General features: G+C 42.1%; 1 protein-coding gene across 3 annotated transcripts in view; it reads right to left on the minus strand.

Annotated features, from left to right (window-relative positions):
- Positions 1-16482, minus strand: part of LOC119464887 (coiled-coil domain-containing protein 186) — an 86328-nt gene that overhangs the window by 59908 nt on the left and 9938 nt on the right. For all 3 annotated transcript variants that reach the window (XM_049665472.1, XM_037725765.2, XM_049665467.1), the window contains exons 4-7: positions 14980-15192; positions 10154-10273; positions 5030-5233; positions 1527-1613 (exon numbers count right to left, since the gene is read on the minus strand). In XM_049665472.1, coding sequence (XP_049521429.1) covers positions 1527-1613; positions 5030-5233; positions 10154-10273; positions 14980-15192 — 624 coding nt within the window. The remainder of the gene's footprint in view (positions 1-1526; positions 1614-5029; positions 5234-10153; positions 10274-14979; positions 15193-16482) is intronic.

Consider the following 16482-nt stretch of genomic DNA (forward strand, 5'->3'; position numbering starts at 1 on the left):
CACGGCAGCGGGCGCGCACGGAGATGTGCGCACGGAGTCGAAGGTGAGAGAGCTACGAGGGAGTTGAGAGGGAGGGCGAGGGGAGCCACCGAAGCGGCGGAGTTGACGCGGCCATATCCGCTTCCCTGCCGCCCTCCTCCCTCACCTTCAACGGTCTCCACGCGCACCCGTGTGCCGGCGCCGCCCGCTCGCTCCCTGAAGCTTTGTTTTCTGTCGTTATCGGGAAGCGACCGTTAGCCGGCGTGGGCAGTTTCGTGGCCCGCGCTTGCTATGCGCTTGCGCGCCGCGATATTTCACGACTCGCACCGTTCGTGCATCGTGCTATGGTGCACGAATACTTCAAAAATACGTCCTTTTAATTCGAACAAATTTTCGGGCCCCTTCGAGTTCGAATTATCGAGATTCGACAGTAGTTTTAATTGTGTTTCGATGATACGAATTTCGGCTAATACGAATATTTCCGTGACCCCGTGAGATTCGTATCATCGAGCTTTTACTGTAAAATATCCAAGTAAAGGTCGTTGAACTTAACAAAAGCGTTCCATGGGAAAGTGTGCAAGTTCCCAAAACTTGCAGTAGGAAAAATTAAACCAAATGGCCTGGTCCTGTGTAAGGGCCACACTTTGTCAAAACCACGAAAAAATACAGCAGCCCTTACAGGAGTCTATATGGTATATATTTCAGCGGGCTCGTCATAATTGGTGAATTGAAGACAGCTTTCCCTAGAAGCTGTATGAACTTTTGGATCTATAAAAATCCGATTACCTGCGGAACTGTGGCATGACGAACTGCAGCTCACAGAGCGCGCAAAACTTAAACTCTGAGGATGAAGCACTTACATAGCCGCACCCCTTGACGCTACGTTATTGCTTACATCACGGGATTGCTCAGCGGTGTTTAATTGGACATTAATGCTCTCGCATTCACAACTCATAAGAAGTGCTTAGATGTCCTCGAATTTTTTTCTCAGTTGAGTTACTTAGGGAATACTTTCACTTTTGCGAGACAGGGCTTTAGGGCATGTGGTGCGACGGGCGTTCTGCTGTTAGTTCTGCCCATTGGCTTTTAGACTATCAGTGTCCGCTGAAAGCAATATCACCGAATCTACCAATCCACTAAGAATACATTTCCGCGTTGTGAAAGTAGCACGGCGCTGCTGCAGCCCGACGTTGGCTCAGGCCACGTGCGCCGGTCTGCCGATCTGGCTACACAATTATGCTTTCGCCCGCATAGCGTATCAAGATCGGCATAACTGGAGTTTTAATGCGGTTCGGCGGCATATTTCGAAAATCATTTTGGCAGATACATCGCGAAAGAAGAATGATTTTTTTACATGACATTTCTTCCACGCCCGTGTGCATGGGGTCAAGTGGCGCAAGTTTCAGTAGATGCTCTCATGGGGACACACACTGACCCTTCCTCCACGAGACACTCAAGGTCTTCCTGCATAGCTTCATACATCTACATAGAAATAAAATGTCGCAAAAAAGACAGAATGAAGAAAAAAAAAAAAAAACTGCCCTTACTTTCATAGTAAGGCTGTTGTTCTCATCAATGCTCATCTTGTGCTTCTTCTTGAGTGACTCCAATTCCTGCTTCATGACATGGTACACCTGAAAATAAATATTTTAGTTCATTAAGAGCAGGTGGTGGCACAGCTGCAATACTGTTCTACGTGGTTGACCAACAGTTGCCTTGCTGGCAACAAAGGAAACATTGCAGTTGCAAAGTGCAAGATTAGTCTGCTAAGGCCAAGTGAAATAAAATTTTTAATCACATCCTCCCGAGTGTTCTGAACATGTTCAAAAAGCCAACATGCACTTTCCAAATGCAGTCAGCCATAAAAACTGATCAGTAGGGATGATGATGATGATATGCGGGGACAGAGCATGAGCACATTAGGTACACATGACCTAGCCATACATTGCCTGGAACACTTTTTATCACACGTGTCCAAAGGACATATTTCACAGCAAAAAATCAAATTATGGGGTGTTACGTGCCAAAACCACAATCTGATTATGAGGCACGCACGCCGTAACTTCCGGAATAATTTGGACCACCTGGGGTTCTTTAACGTGCGCCTAAATCTAAGTACACAGCAGAAGATGGTGCCTAGCATCATATATCCGCACATCCTTTTTAAACGTATGCAAAAATATATGCAGAATATGTGACTACATGATGTACAGCCTCCCACATTTTTGGCTAGATCACGCAAGCATCCATCACGCATCATTTTAGCGCCTTTAAGCGGCAATAATCAGCGAGACCGGCAAAAGTACTCTCAAGTGCACTAAGCACTTTCCTGTGAAAGAGTCTAATGCAATGTTCCCTTCAGGACGACGTACCAATCAATCAATCAATCAATCAATCAATATTTATTTTGACGACAAAATCAAATACAAGGTGGGTGTAAGTACCCATTCGGAGGTGCTGAAGTAACAACTGTCGGGGGGGACCTCCTAACAAGACATGAAAAGGGGACTAGTAGGATCGTGGCAAACAGTGAGTCATGACATATATTATCCAATTTCTACATCATCAGAAATGAACGGTAAGAGAGAAAAAATCTTTAAAAAAATATCACAAGTATAATTCCACAGTTAAAAAGAAAGGAAAAAAAATGAATAAATCTTAAAGATAACTCGCAGAAACGAGGATAAATGGCATGTAAAACTAACGAGGAGAAGTATCAATTATAGGCAAAAAATTCAGTGACCATATTTAGTGATTCAGTGACGACCATATATAGTGTTCTCACGCGATATAGCTAAAAATGTGGGAGGCTGTACAATGAGAAAGCCCCAACATAGTTCTTTGGATTTGCATGTAGATAAAGAAGCATTTATGTTTCTTAAATCTCTATATATAATGAAGTAAAGAGAACATCAATGTAAACCTGCAATTCCTTGTGTTTTCTTTATGTTGAGCTCGATGTGGTTATTTATTACAACAGAGGCTGAATGGAAGTAAAATAGAAATTGCTTATTTATAGGCATGTTAGACAGTTCAGTGAGCTTTATTTCTTTTTCCTTTTGTTGATGTAACTGATATGATAAAACTGTGCTCATGACACATTTGCTTGTACAGTGTACATACTGTTCTTTGAAGCCTGCTAGAACATAGCCCAGACAACATGTATGGTCCCAATGAAGTCAAACAAGCCATTAACTGCATGAAACATAGTACGTTCTTTGAAGAGACTGTTCCCTCATCTTATCACCTGACCTGCTCACAGTACATACATTGACAGTAATGATAATCTCAGGAAAAATTTCAATGCAAACGAAGCAGTAGCCTTAGGCATGTTACATTATTTGTAGCAGTTCAAATTTGCAAAGGCACTGGCATGTGTGCAACACACTTTTAACAAGCACAATGACCTGCAATGTTTGTCCAGCCTGAACATTTTCTGGACTATTTACAGTGTTTGTACTGCAGCTGTTGTTCTTTTCTTCAGCATCAAAATGACAGGCCTTTGCAGTTAACTAGTGAAATTCTCACATGCACTGTTAAAACAAAATTTTACAGCTCGTACACTATTCAAACATATTTTCATATAACTGCTTTGCTGAGCTATGTATATCAGTTGGTTTTTAACAGCGTGGAAACAAAAGAACATGGACAAACAACATATGTGGTATTGGACACACAACTAAGTTTATTGCAATGGGGACATCACTTCTTGAGGGAGTCACCAAAACACCGAAACAATAAAGATAGAGAAAATGATACTTTGCATGACATGTACATAACTTATAATGCGCATCAGGCGTTATCAGCAGGGTTCTGAACCAGAACTGAAATGTTCAAACAAAACAAACAAACAAACAACAAACAAAGCAAGCAAGCAATTATAAAGCGAATAACATCTTATACAAAACCTGTGATGTACTACACCTAACAAAACAAGTTATTCTGTCAAAATGTTTCACTTCCAAACAGGCAAACAATATTTACCTACAAACCAGAAAGTGGGAGGGGGGGGGGAGAGAGAGAGGCAGCTTTTGTAGTGCTTTTGACGAGGGCTCCCACATGTTCAAAACAGTCTAGACGGCATTATGGCGACAACGAAGGGGCTCTTGGAAAGGCTTATAACCCAGTTATACGAACATGCTCACTCAAGACCTACTGCAGTTACATTCATCACATGAAAGACCTGATGATGATGAATGTGGTGTTTTGTGGCACAAGGGCCAAGTTTGGCTACAGAGCGCCAGGCCAGTGTTAATGAGTTTGCAGTGAAGCAACGAATTTTGAGAAGTAGATATGACGCGGCTGTAAAGGAGCCTAAAAAACAGTCGCTATAAAGTGCGTAAAATCTATATGTAATAAGATTACGGTAATGACTAATGAGGTGTAATATGGACACACTGAATACATTGCGAAAGAATGATATGATATACTAAAATACCACACAAAAGACCTAACCACAATGACTTTGTTAACCATGGTAGCACGCATAAATGCAGTAAAGGCCTCCTTTAACTGAACTTGACAGCGACAGGCTGTAGCCAAGGTTCAGCTTAACTGCGGTTAGCGTGGCCATGAAACTATGGTAAGACCTGCACAAGCACTCACAGAAATGCTAAAATGTGTTGTATAATCCTACATGAGTTACAGGTGGTGCTCTTTTCCTTTTTGTTCTGTTTTTGTTGCATGGCAAATCATGGCAGTTGTGCCCAACAGCTTGAATTGAGCGAGATGCTACAGCAAATGAGTGATTTTGATGGGGGCAAGATCATGGGGTTTGCACCACTATCCATGAGAAAATGTGGGTGAGAAATTCAAAATATCATAAAGTGACTCATCGCAGCCTTGCTTCACATAGAAAAATATCAAAGTCTTTGGACAATACTTATGCACGCTAAAGAAGAGTAAGTCTACTTGTTCCCTTCATCTAACAATGGCAAAGGGCTCTCCAAAGGCAGCTCTCGGAAAAGAAGCCGTAAATGGCAGCCTTTTACCGAGCAGCCTAGGTCTGACATTTTACAAGAGGAAACTGAATTTGTAGAGTCACACTTGCCTCCTCCTGGCTCTCCTTCTCCATCTTCTGCTCCTCAAGTTCAGACAGCTTTTCCTTGAGCTGGTGATCCAAGGAAACTGACTTAATTTCCTCGGACTCCTGGTAACGTCTGATCATCTCCTGACAGTCACGCCGGACCTGCTCTGCTTCCTCACGCAGGTCTCGCAGCCGCAGCTGTGCTTGCTCCAGCTTTGCCTGCGTCTCCTGTGCGTAATGGCAGGGGAATACCAGCATAAGCAGCTGCAACATGTTGAGTTGGGGCCTGTTCATTTCTTAGCACCTAAATGCAACAGTGATGCTGGTTTCGAACTAACTTTGCATTACTCTCTTTGACTTTTTCCACAATAAACTACCGTTGAAAAGTGTAAACAGCCAAGGCAAGTAGCATCATCCTTCTTAAGCGATACCAGTTTTTTTTTTTGCTTATGTTTAACGATTAATGCAAACTTCAATTTAAGAACTTCTATTTAACTAAATTTTCAATTAATCAAAACTTTCTTCAATCCTTTAGAATGCTCCCATGTGAGACACTGTATTGTTGCTCTCAATTTGGCAACATAATTTTGCACTGCATTCTCACGTGATGCTTTCACACATTGTATATGCTCTACACAAATTTTTAAAAGGAGCCAGCCACCTGGAAGCCACAAGCAAAATGTGCTACTGTGCCAGTTATTGACCTGGCACATTCTCAGCACTTGCGCTGGGTTCATTTCATTATTGCTTAACCCCTTAACCGTTTCAGACGAGCACAGCTTGTCTTTGCCGAGATGTCCCAAAACTGTTTTGCTCGTCAACTCGAGATAATATCTCCTTTTGAGTGTTTTGAACGAGACACGCTCGTTTGCGGGCTAGTTGGTGTGTAACTTTGTGGATGGCAGCACTGGGCAGGTAATTTCTGTTTTTTCAAACTGCCGTTTCACATTTCTTTGGGGGGGAAACTCGTGTTTAAAAAACTGGCGTCCAGTAGAGGCGAGACATGTGTTTCTGGTCCGTCGTTGCGGAAAAGAAGCATTTCGCCGTCGTCCAGCTCTTTGGACGATAGTGATTCAGAAACCAAAATTTACTTCATTTCTGGAAGCAAACAATAGCGATGACTTCGAAATTAGCAGTTCATCAGATGAAGAAGACTGCTCAGAAGACACTATTACGAGCGTGCGTCATTGGCGGTGCATCGATGTGAAAGACATTTTCATGAAGGCTCCTCGGCTTCCGTTTTTGGGCGTCCCTGGTAAAGCGTTCAATATAACACTTCCTGACCACTTGATAAGACTCTCCGAACAGCGCTCCAGTTTTTTTCTTTTTTTTTATTGTTGATTACCAGCAGGTATCTGGCCTCCTTTATCATGAGCAATAATAAACTTTAATATGCTAATTTGACTTAGTATGTGCTTGAATTTTTTTTTCAACAGCAATAACTTGCTTTTTAGGAAGAAAATATTCAATATAACTTTTTTAAATAAGCAGTTTGGGCACAGAAATTGTCAAAATAATAAAACGGTTAAGGGGTTAAGGGAGGGGGGGGGGGACATGGGTCTTGGAAACAAAAAAGTCACAAGAGATCTGTTTTTAATTTGTTTGTTTTTTAAATCTACATATCATGGCGCACCTGCTGGCAATTAACTATAACTCGAAATGACATGTTGAGGGGAAAAAAAAAAAAACGCTGTATTTATGCTTCAAAATGCTCAGCTTAGTGTTAGCCAGCGCCACCACTCACAAACATATGCGGCGGATGTGGAACATCTTTTCTGCCGCAGGCATCACGAGCACGTGATCTTTTTTGGGTGATGGCAGCCGGATTCGAGCCCTCCTTATGTAATGAACGAGAAGAAAGGGAACCAAGGGGCCCGATTTTTATTCATTATATCATAAGAAGCCAACAAACAATGACACCGAGGACAACATGGGGCAAATTACTTGTGCTTACTAATTGAAATAAAGAAACGATAAATTAATGTGAATGAAAATGGATGAACAAACAACTGTCCGCAGGTGGGGAACGATCCCACGTCTTCGCATTATGCGTGCAATGCTCTTACCATTAAGCTACCGCGGAGCCGTTTTCCCATCCACTTTCTGGGGTATTTATGTTTTACAACTAGAACTAACCCTGGGAGTGTTAGCCAGTGTTATGATCGGCTTGTAACTGCACCTGTCAAATGTGGGAATCAAGCCCGAGCGCCTTTCCCGTGACGAGATAATCCTCTTTCATCCCCGAGAGAGCGTCTGACCTCTACAGAGCAGACGAAAACGGCGAGCTACCAAGAAGGAGGACCCGAGGGAGAGGAGGTCGTCAACTTGACCGCCCGACAGAGGTCTGACACTTCCACAAGTTCCCCGAAGGAGTCATCGGCAGGTTATGATCTTCCTGGAATCTGTATCTCTCCAATGTGGGAAGCAAGCCCCAGCGCTTTTCCCGTGACGAGATAATCCCCTTCATCCCCGAGAAAGCGTCTCACCTCTACGGAGCAGACGAAAACGGCGAGCTACCAAGAAGGAAGACCCGAGGGAGAGGAGGTCCTCAACTTGACCACCAGGAGAGAGGACTTCCCTGAAGGAAACATCGGCCACCACGAGGGGATTTAAGGCCGTCCTGGCCCCCTGTTAATCAGAACCGCTCGAGACTCGGATAGAGTCAAAACCATGTACCAATGAAGTGAATACAATCTTTTCTATTTTTCATCATCACGATGCCCGCCTTCATCGTCGTCTCCCGATTCCTGCGGTGACGACCCACCTCAGCCGGTCGAGATTATATCACCAGCGCCACACTCACAAACCTATGCGGCATATGTGGAACATCCTTTCTGTCGCAGGCGTGACGAGCACGCGTAATGCGAAGACGTGGCACCGTTCCCCACCTGCGGACAGTTGTTGTTTCATCCATTTTCATTCACATTAATTTATCGTTGCTTTATTTCAATTAGTAAGTACAAGTAATTTCCCCTATGTTGTCCTCGGTGTCATTGTTTGTTGGCTTCTTATGAAATGATTAATAAAAATCGGGCCCCTCGGTTCCCTTTCTTCTCGTAAGTTACATCTTTGGACATTCAGAAACATAACTGCATAATTTTAGCTCTCTTGCTGCAGTACATGTGTTGCAACTCAACGCCCAAGTTTATCATTCAAAATATGTTTTACTTTTTGTAGGATTGACTTAGAGAAAAGCTAATTGCATATTTGCAATTGGCACACAAGATTAAATATTTGCTGAAAATTTCAGGTGCCTAGAGTAAATAAACATGTTTTCCCCTTAACCCTTTCAGTGTCACTGACATGGCGGTATGTTTCTGTCCAACCATGTCACTGATGTACTTGTATGTTCTCTACTCTCTAGTGAGGATCATACTAAGAGTGCCTTTGCCACTATCAGAGTAAATTTTTCCTCCTTTTGAATAACCAAAAATAAACCATTGTGCAATGTTTTATAATATCTGAGAAAAAACCCGACACTGGGGTTGCGTCCCCTGCAGGAAAACTGGACACTAAAAGGGTTAAATCACAATTGCAACAGGTATAAGCCTTTTCGAGCTGGCAGCAACAACCATGATGTGTATGTGTGTACCAACTAGTATGACCAAAGTAATGGTGACTATGGTCTAACAGCAGCATCTGGCACAAGCCTTTTACTCTAGCACCTTTCTTTTATTGGAATAAATAAATAAACTGCACTTCAATGTAAATCAGACATGGGGCACATCCCTGGGCATGATTCATGCATGGCAATACACCTGGTGGTGTTTTCAAGAAAGCTTACTTGTTTGTACAAATTTGTCTAAATTAACTGAGCAAGCAGTGAGACTTCTTTAACTTGCAGTGTAAACTTTTACTATTAGTTAGAGTTTCAATGAGCAAAATAAGGTGGTCTCACACCCATGGCACTTTGTTGCCACCAAGGAAGCAATGATGGCTTGTTGAATTTAATTGAGCTCCAATGAATTAAGTGCAAAATAAAGATGCTACATTGTAATCACTGTAGGCCAAGTCCCCATGCATTAAAGAAAGCAGGTTTTCCTGCTCACTACAGCCACTTCTTTATATTCCACAGTGGCTTACACTTGTAGAAATACATCTGAGCAGCTATGAAGAGGATCTCCGATATAAAAAGCTTGCATGTTCTGGACAGATTATAGCTGTAGAAAATGGATCGCTGCAAAGATCTTGCTCACTGAAACTCCCATAATGGTGGCATTTACAATTTGCATGACATTCGATGTCTGCTGTATGGTGCCTCAAGCAGCCTCTTTTTCAAGCTTGTGTGTCTAGTCAGGCTACCATTGCAGACAACAAATATTTAAAACTTGCTTTCATACACCTGAAGAATAGAAACATATTCACAAAAACAAATAGTATATAACAGTCTCTCACATGAAAGTACATATAGTTAATATCCTTTCACCATGCACAACCATTGCAGACTAAAGCATTTTCCATAAATTTAGCCACAATATCGTTCAATTGACTTCCAAATCCTGATTAGGATTTTTTTGTATGTGTTTTTATAGGCATAGCATTGTTATTCACGTACATGAACTGAAGGATCAAACTTTGCTTGCAAAATTTATCATTGATGGCAAATGTCAACTCCAAAGGACGAGATGAGGCTAAAATTGGACAGAAGAAAAACTAACAGCTGGTTTTGTAAAACACCTACAGCATTTTTTAAAACTTGACTTCGTGAAATAACAGGCACTTTGTCTGCCAGGTACAAAATAAAGTGGCACAGCTTCTGACAACAACCGCATGCTAGCTTCCTATGAATGTGAACCATGGACGTGATCGAAGGAAGGTAACTGTGACCAAATCCCCAGTTTAATCCACACAGCTACCAAAAAAACTGTTGCCCCCTTTATTATAGTTGGCACGTTCTGCGGCTGCATAGTCGTACTATCTAATCAGGACTCGGACCAAAGTACAGTTCCCGCTGCAGTTAGAGCATCAAAGCAGACAAACACAAAATAATGAGCTGCTAAGTAATAAGCTGCATTCAGGAAACCAAAAGGCATGTGGTTCATTAAAAACAAAAAGAAACCAAAAAAACTCAGTTCAGGCAAAGTTAAGTTGTGTATGAAGACCCAATTTATTTTTCATGCAGAGGTAATGCACTAAGGACGTACTCACCTTGTGGGCATCCACCTCAGTCTTGAGCTTGTTTTGAGCCCACTTGATCTTGATGTCTCGTGAAGACAATTCCTCCTTGAGCCTCTCCTGCTCTTTCTGAAGCTTTGCCATGTCTGCTAGCTAAAAGAACATAATTCCCATCAGCCTCCTCTCATACAGAAATTGTCAAATATCTCTTGGTATGTTGCGTGGCTACCATGCGTAGTCAACCAGCACTTGAACACCAACTAACGGCACACAACACTTACATTTTGGATGTTGCTTCCCCCCTTTCGAGGGTTCCCCTCACTACATTATCCATCCTCATCTCAACAGTTAATATCTCTTTGTTTTACACTTCATCAAAGTCCAAATAGATAATACTATTTGGTTCAGGTTATGGTGAAAGGAGAATTGAATGCAAGAGGGCCCAGCAATTTTATAGTAAACAAGATTTCAAAAAAATTGTCTCACATTATTGTTAACATGACTTCAATTTTATATAAAGATGCAACTGCAATAGAGCTAGCTACCACTTCTAAACCATACAAAGTGTCAAAAGGAACTGACGCAAATCCACCAATAACAGAATGAGAAACACAAGAACACAAGAAGCTTGCACTCCTTGAGAAACTGATCATAACATTGACGGGGTATACACACGTAACACTCGGAACCTATGAAGAAAACAAAGTATTTCTATCAAATATCTTACTTATTACATAAAACAAGCAGCAGAAAAATTAATTTTGGTTGCTGAACTTCAATATGAAGTAGTAAGTTTGACCATTGCTATTTACTCTTAGATGTCTCCTTAAATGAACTGGCACAGTCATCTGCAATGAAATTATTGCACCCATGACCCACAAAAAATTCGTAATTGTACATATGACAGTCACGAAGAGCCTACAGCCCCCCCAACAATACAAGAAAAAAGTTACAAGGTTCTTTGCGCCTGTGCCTGAACTAGTTGCAATGTGTTGGCACAGCACATATAAGTACACTCATTAAATGCACACATGGCCCATAGCAACATAGATGAACTTTACTAACTAAACTAATTATTGATAGAATTCATAGTCAGCTTCTTTTAAATGTGCAGTCTGGCTAGAGACTGTTTCTTGCACTTCAGTTCAGAGTGTGGTTCATTGTTCACAGGATGCTCTTTGTGAAGGAAGAGTTGTCATCCACTTGAAAGTGGCACATAGCTTCTACGTACAGTGTGCACAAAGATGAGACACAAAGGAAGAATGGCACACACAGACAGAGCTGTTTGCCAGTCTTTCTTTTTGTTTCACCCTTGCGTGCTCTGTACGCAGAAGATCATGAACCACCAACTCGCCTAAGTCTCCACCTTAGCAAGCACAAAACTAGGAAGGAATTATGAAGCAGTTTACAGTGCTATGAAGGACAAGTTGACACTTGTTTGACACGAAATGCACAGGACAAGTGGTGGACATCAGTTGGTTTTACTGCACAAAAACCATGCCTAATAGGGTTTTTTTATAACATGCCCCTCTCCTGTGGGAAGTGTTACATTGGACAGGTCAAGTACAATGAAAATGTACTTAACTGTTTCAATCACTGATATGTGTAAGTTCTATGCTAAACCTGAGGTTTCCATGTGATGAAACTTTAATAATCCATAATCAGCATCCATATCTGCCAGCATGCTACTTTTTTGCCCTTGCATACTGACCTTTCGGTTAAAACCTGTAGTACTTGAGAAACTAATTTGGTGTACTTGTCTTAGCATCGTTGCAAGATTTTACTGAACATGCTAGTCACTAACCTTAAGTTAAAATTAGCATTTCTACACACTCGCAAGCTCCGCCACAATCACCTTCACAGGAGTTCAGCTAGGGACACAGCAGATGACAGGCAAATGTGCAGGCTTTTTCTTTTGATGGTCATTTATGGACCTGCTAATTTCTCTCTCTCAAACCCCTGTAACATGTGCAGTCTCAATGGTCAACAAGCTCTTATCACTACTGGAACTTGCCAAGGCCTGCCCATGCTGAATAATAGCCACCGCTACAATCAGATGTCAAATAATAATTGTTAATGAATTCATGACAATTGAGAGTGCACGTTTTACAGGTATATTACCTTATTAGGACCAAAAAAAGGGACTGAACGAGAGCCATGACACTTCTTATCCAACTTTCCTAATAATTCTGAGTTAATTGGAGGGTAATTCACTGCAGTTCTTATTGCGCCTCAATTTAGCTTCACTCCATGTATGCAATTTCTCTCCTTCCCTCAATCACTTGCACAAGTGTACACATTAACACCTGCGAGCAAAATTATGCAGACCACACGTGCAAAGAAAGAACTTCTGTAAAGCCAAAAAATATATAACTTAAAATCAACAAGTGCACTGTGATCTACACAACACCAAGTCTGCAGTTCTCATTTCCAGGCTCCATGGCTAAATCGGAGTGCAAACTAGTCGGACAAAAGTAAAGGCATGAAAAGAGACAAGACACATACCAACTCGTCCATTTTTTTGCTTCTGATCAATTTAATTTCTAGGCTCCATGTCTAGGCTACAAAACGATTCAGTTATTTCGGGGCCCTTATGGTCTGAAGGGACGGAATGTGCAGTTGAGGACGGCAGAGAATTAGATGGTGTGATGAAATTACAAAATTTGCAGGCATAACTTGGAATCAGCTAGTGTGAGATGGGGTAATTGTAGTTTGCTGGAAGAGGCCTTCGTCCTGCAGTGGACATAAAAATAGGCTGATGATGATGATGGCCTGTTTACATTTGCTTATGGGTGTACACATGCATGCACCCACAATCACTGAATTCTGCTCACTAGTTGGACATTAAGCAAAGCTTACAAAGAGGATGATTGGTACACCAAAACATTTCATGGTGTTACGCTACACACACAAAAAAAAAAAGGTACAGCTGAACTTACTTATAACAATATTCAAGTGCCTTGAAAATTTCATTGTTATAACCGATAATTGTTGTAACCGGGTTACATGAAAAAAATCAAAATAGGGGGATGGCAGAGCTGTTGTGAGAAAACTATAATGGTGGGGAGGCCAGTGTCCCTCCCCACCACCTTCCTCCATCTGGCTGCTGATTGTGTTGAGTGGTTTAACTGTTTAACTCTGCTTCCTGCGCATTCTGATCACGTGTAACATGTCGCGGCTGTTGGCGTTCAAGAATGGCACTGCTATACAGTAAAACCTGGTTAATTAGGATTTTACGGGACCGAAAAAATTTCTGAACTAACCGAATATCGAATTATCGAGGGTATCTTAGAAAACAATAAACAAATGCTATCTACGTCAACACGCTTTTATTTATTGAATGAATGAATCAGCAAAATCATGTTTCTATTTCGCACACAAGCAGTGCGGAAACTGCAATTCTCGTCATCTTGTGACTGATTAGTGCTCGTACTGGCGAAGGCCTAGCGACTTCTTTCACAGGACGACCACGGTGCGTGTCATCTGAGACACGCTTTTCACTACAGCACGCACAACCCGATTATTCTTTCGCCAGGTCGCTGCTCATCGCGATGTAGACGGTGCTCTTCATCCTCGACAGCTTTGCACTGAGTAAAAACTAAACTATTGTTTGCCGCAAGCGCGGCCGCCGTCGATGCGATCATAGACGGCGACCTTGCGGTTCTGAAGGCGCGCGGCCGATGTGCATGCCGAGTCACAACGAAACTACTGTTTGCCGCAACCGCTGCAGACGAAATCTCAACCGCTATCGACGTGATCATGGATGACGACTACACAGTCAAGAAGGCACTCGGCCAACACGGTGCTATGCACGGCGGTAAATGCAAGAATAACGGCTTTAAAGGCACAAAAAGGCACGAAGCGTTCGGGCGTCGCTGTCATTCATGTACGATCTTTACTGATGACTATGGCGATGCGAACTCCGTCGCTTCGTTTCGGTGGACGCTAACGCTGTTTTGGCGCTATTGTGTCGCACATATTTGCGGCACCCCGCCAGCCCTGCCAGCACAGTTGGCGTGATCTCAGTAGCCAGACTTCATCGTTATAACCGATAATGCGGCATGGGGGCATTGTAGTAAGCGGGTTATTTAACCACAGAAAACATACAAAAGTTGACGGCGCAGCAGCTTCTAATTGTTATAACCGATACATTGATAAAACCGGTATCGTTATAAGTGGGTTTGACTACTGACAGGTCTGCTCAAATAAGTTCATTTTTGAGCAAGAAGTATTTAGCCAAGCCCTCAGTTGGTGCTGTTGTGGCAACAGCTCTAACACTATGTCATTGTCCAGGGAAGGTTTACGAGGAGTGCAATGAAGACAAAACATCATCATCAGCCTATATTTATGTCCACTGCAGGACGAAGGCCTCTCCCTGCGATCTCCAATTACCCTGTCTTGCGCTAGCCGAATCCAACTTGCGCCTGCAAATTTCCTAACTTCATCACTCCACCTAGTTGTCTGCCATCCTCGACTGCGCTTCCCTTCTCTTGGTATCCATTCTGTAACTCTAATGGTCCACCAGTTATTCCATCCTACGTATTACATGGCCTGCCCAGCTCCATTTTTTCCTCTTAATGTCAATTAGAATATCGGCTATCCCCGTTTGCTCTCTGATCCACACCGTTTTCTTCCCGTCTCTTAACGTTAGGCCTAACATTTTTCGTTCCATCGCTCTTTGTGTGGTCCTTAACTTGTTCTTGAACTTCTTTGTTAACCTCCAAGTTTCTGCCCTATATGTTGGCACCGATACAATGCAATGATTGTACACTTTCTTTTCAACAACAGTGGTAAGCTCCCAGCCAGGATTTGGCAATGGCTGCCGTATGCACAACAGGCTAGACATGAGAGATGCTAACCTTTGTGTCAAGGCTGGAACAGAGACGAGCACGCTCATTGTTGAGCGATCGCACCCGGCTGAAGTGCTGGTCTCGTTCTTTGACAACTTCCCGATACTTCTTCTCCGTGTCCTCCAAGGCCTTGCGTGCCAGGATAACCTCCTTTTCACTAGTTGCATACTTTACTACCATGCTGTCTTTCTCCTTTGTCACGGCCTCCAGCTGCCTGCACAACTGTGGTTGAGGAGCACAGCAGCAAGTCACAAACACCACCAAGCCAAACCATAGTGCAAAGTTGATTATAGATGACAAGACACACAAGATGTACTACTAACATAAGACTTTCAACAAGTGCAAATGCTATATAGGCACACTTGTTGCAAAAGAATGCACCTTGGCTTCAGCAGAAAACTGTTACCTAGTTGCGGCATTTCAGCTGGAGTGGTGCTACTGACAAGATGCAGTTTAAGAGCAATTCTCAGAAAACAAAAATAAAAATTTTGGAGCACTTTGGAGCAGCCATGTGTAAGCTTTAGAAATTGAATAGGAGCCCTAAATGGCTATGTCTGGTGCATGTACTGAGCAGGCAAATTCACATTTGCAGTTTTTAAATATCTAAACAGTCGTAAGAATTTACATAATATACAGCCTGCATATTATACAAATTCTCACCACTGTCATTATGATAGCCTTATGAATACTTTCAACGCTTCAGCCTTCATTGTAAATTCCTCTGGGAACAATACTGGTCCTTAGTGTCAAGCCAAATAAAACAATGCCAGCAGCCAAACTGCATATCACATATTTATTTCATGTAGTACTTGCATGGCCCAAAGGCAGAAATGAGTAAGGTAAGAAGAACGAACAAACAAACAAACAAACAAACAAACAAACAAACAAACAAACAAACAAACAAACAAAAAATGTAGTAGGGGCATTAGCAAAACGCCTGGTGTACAGCAGTCTTGAAGCACTTTCTGTCTGCGAGAGAGCAATTGAGACAGGAAAGCAATTCCAGTATACACTTGTTCTAAAAATGAGCAAATCACATTAAATGTTCACATGGGAGTTTGGTACCCCGACTTCCAGGCTGTGGTCAGTGCAGTTTCAGGGCAAATAAACAAGTATGAGGCTAGCAGTAATAATTACAGAGTCAACACCAGTCCATTTACATGGTCAATTTAATTCAATTCAAAGAGGGGATATATTGAAGACCAAGAAGTATGAAGGAGCAGCGATTCAGCAAACATTGAGCGATTTAGTTGGAGAAGTCAATCTCCCTGAGTGGCGCATTGTACTCTGCTACCGAACATTTTGTGTTTTATGTGCACTGTGTCTGGGAGGAAAGTTGTTACAGTTCTGTTCAAGCTTAATTTTTGCTACAGCGCACTTAACGATGCAAAACATTAAAGAAATATTAGAAAAATACATAAACTTGCAAATGGCAACTATTCAGTTCAAAACTTGAAAAGTGCAGTATTTGATTTTCTATTCCAAAGTTACAAATATTCACACCACTTCTAT

The sequence above is a fragment of the Dermacentor silvarum genome, chromosome 1 (genome assembly GCF_013339745.2).
Source record: "Dermacentor silvarum isolate Dsil-2018 chromosome 1, BIME_Dsil_1.4, whole genome shotgun sequence".
Lineage (NCBI taxonomy): Eukaryota > Metazoa > Arthropoda > Arachnida > Ixodida > Ixodidae > Dermacentor > Dermacentor silvarum.